Consider the following 3,311-nt stretch of genomic DNA (forward strand, 5'->3'; position numbering starts at 1 on the left):
ACCTGTTCACTATCCCAACATTCGGTGTCCCCATTAAACTATGAGAATTATGTCTTTCTGTGCCTGAGTACATAATTAACATACCTAGATAGATATCATTTTGAAGTTTTATCTCAGACTATCTGAAGTCCATCCTTACAAATAGAAAAAACAGATCAATCTCGACAAGAATAGATTATCAATGATCAGTGGTTATTGACCTATTGACCTCCAATATTTACATATTAAACTCGCTGTCAACACCATATATAGATCTCGTCTCAGCTGGTTCAGTAAGAGGAACTTCAAATTGGATGGTAAATTGAAACAAAAGTTGTTTTTTTACTTTTACTTTTAACTAATAGAACTTACTACTCGGAACCCTTTTCAAAATGACAATGCGACGATGGATAAAACATAATTAAACTAACAGAGGACATAAGTAGAAGTAATGTTATAATACTTTTGGTAATTTATACTATATTATGCATGTTAGAACAGTAACTGAAAAAAACTCTTTTTTATTAAATTGTTGACAAACGAAACGTTATTCTAAAAAGTGACAAGTGTGGCTGAAATATAACTTCTATAAGCATAGTTAAGAAAATATTAAGATGACTTCAATAACGCTCTTTTCATTTAAATACTAGCGATGGAAGGCGGAGAATTTGGAAAGCCAAAGGTCACAAAATAGAAGCATCTTATAATAGAAAACTGCTCGCATTCAGCAGTATTTAAGCACTTTAAACTGGTTGGACACATTACCACGCACGCTTGTCATACACTTTTGCATTTATGGAAAATCAACACTATCCATACTGACAACAAGTGACCGAAGGAGTGTTTAAGTCTGGACAGATCCAGTACAACATGCAGACCAACTCAAGTGATCATTAGAGACAAGATCAACAATGGAAGGCGACCACTTGAGGATAGACATAATAGGAATTCTGGTGAAGATTAGGACTGTGTCAACAGACGATAGTTGTGAATAATTCTAGAAACCATCTTGGGATTCGGCCACTCGATTGATTCACAGTTTAAATCAGGAAATAGAATTCTGATGTAGGATCAAGAGATATCATCATTTATACCAATGACAACTTACCTGTGATCACAATCTACATAAATAACATTATTAGCTCCAATACCCAGTAATATAGCTGCCCTCTTGATAGAATAATGGCTCTGAAATAAAACAGGATAAAAATGACATTTGCTGGTGTTTCTTCCAGACTCTCTGATTTTTGCTGTATTTTACCAGTAAAGTCTGACTAGAGTGCTAGACTGTTGATTTGTGTGTATTTCCGATTGTGGTAACGCGAAACCCAAAGTAAAGCAATACGACAGCCTCTTTCGATATTCCACAGTTCGTCCTTTCAATATGACACGCTTTGGCTAAGAATAACGTCATTAGAACGGAATGTTGTCGAAAAATGGTTGGATTAAAATGAAGAGGAAACGTTTCAGTATAAAAAAGAAACAAATTTGTAATCTTCTTTTAAACAATTTGGGAGAGAGCAATGCATTTGTGGTTATTTCAAGCGAACAGCTGTTAAGACAAAGAATTGAGAGTTAAAAAAATGATTTTGGCTTAAATTAAAAACTGACGTTAAATTCAATTGACAAAACGACAACAGGTTCAAGATTTAAAAAGACGTGAAGTACGAAACGATAAACAAGTAAAAATCTATTTGAAATGGACAAATTTTCCACTAAAAGCTTTCAACCTTGTGATTATCAGGCGGAAGAAAAAATGTCTGAAATGCTGAGAGTATCTATTAAGATATGGTATATAATCACTGTATATTTTATAATTTTAACCGAGTTTAAGAGATATTAAGTTGTCTAATTGTAAGATGTATTTGCTCATAGAACTTAATACTTCATTCAAAATGAAGAATGGCTTCAGGTTAACATACAATTAAATATATCGACTAATATGTAAAAAGGACCAGATGTCCTTTGACTCTTAAGAAATCAAAGTAACGATATGTATCCTTTCAGGGTGACATAATAACAGAATAGGGTTAGGAAAGCAAACTGTTATTACTTTCAGTGGATCATTTAATCGTATACAAACAAGTTACATTTTGAAAGGAGATATAGTTTGATAATATTAGGGTATATTGACTTGCTATTTAATAGAAACAGTAAATAACACAAATCTGTCAGATATTCAGATTTTCCAACGGACTAACCCCGGGTTCGGTATCTATTGATCTTCTGAAAGGAAGAATTAACACATTTGTCTTTTTTAAAAGCTGGAATTAATTCTGATCTATTTCACTTAAAATTCTTCCAGCTGGCTTTAATAGCATTGATTTGTTCCGGTTTTACACGGAAACACTTAATTTGGGTAGATTTAAAGAAAGATGCGGCTTACCAAGAATAATAATAATTGTTTTTCAAAATTGCGCGTATTGTCATTACGGATGACGGTATTATTCTTAAGGTATAATTTTTATAAGGATGTACATGTATTATTGTAAGGATGGCGTATAATGCTCATGACGATGACGTATTGCACGCATTTCCATTAAGGATGACGCATAATATTGTTCAGGATGACGTATAATGTTTTTAAGGATGACGTATTGTCATAAGTATGACGTATAATATTCATAAGGATGACGTCAATAAGATGATGAAAATTCTTTTCAAGCATGACGTATTGTTGTAGGGATGAAGTAGGCTGCATTGCTACGTCATATGTCATTGCTTATTGCTATCACATAATGGTTAAAAATCACGATGTATCTATTTTAATACTTATATCATAAAGGGTTCCTGGCTGTTTATGATGCATCCAAATGAATACGAAGATATAAGAAAAACTAATGGAATATAACTACCTGTTTTGAAGTAAAAATAACTGGTTCGCCACATCCAAACATACCATTTAATCTGGCCTGGGGTAGATATTTCTGTCTGGCCAGTAAAACACCATAGAAATTAGATATCGCTCCACCTGAATAGACATATTCCAGTTTATCAGATGATAGAGTTAAAGATACATATACTTAACCCACATGTCTGAACCTATGGGTAAAGATACGAGGATATGTGAACACAGAGTAATGAGAAATAGTGGAGAATCCAGGGGAAACAAATGGGTGAAGTTCAAGACAGCTGAAGAGAAACTATTTTTTTTTTACTTTGGCTAATGGTCAAGTGCCATTTCCGACAAATGGTTCAATGCGTACTCTCCATGAGCTTACTTATGTAATATTCAGCAACTGTCTCCTTACTTATATCTGATCGTATACGACCCATACCCCGCCCCACCCCCACTCAAGCCCATCCCATACCCTCCTCAGGACTACATGTAT

At 33.9% G+C, this 3,311-nt stretch overlaps 1 protein-coding gene across 1 annotated transcript in view; it reads right to left on the reverse strand.

The window, feature by feature from the left end:
• LOTGIDRAFT_115956 (hypothetical protein) overlaps window positions 1-3,311 on the reverse strand; it is a gene marked incomplete at both ends in the record, with an annotated part of 17,325 nt that overhangs the window by 7,592 nt on the left and 6,422 nt on the right. Inside the window, 2 exons of the mRNA XM_009054541.1 lie at window positions 1,088-1,167; window positions 2,835-2,950. Coding sequence (XP_009052789.1) covers window positions 1,088-1,167; window positions 2,835-2,950 — 196 coding nt within the window. The remainder of the gene's footprint in view (window positions 1-1,087; window positions 1,168-2,834; window positions 2,951-3,311) is intronic.

The sequence above is a fragment of the Lottia gigantea genome (assembly GCF_000327385.1).
Source record: "Lottia gigantea unplaced genomic scaffold LOTGIsca_22, whole genome shotgun sequence".
NCBI lineage: Eukaryota > Metazoa > Mollusca > Gastropoda > Lottiidae > Lottia > Lottia gigantea.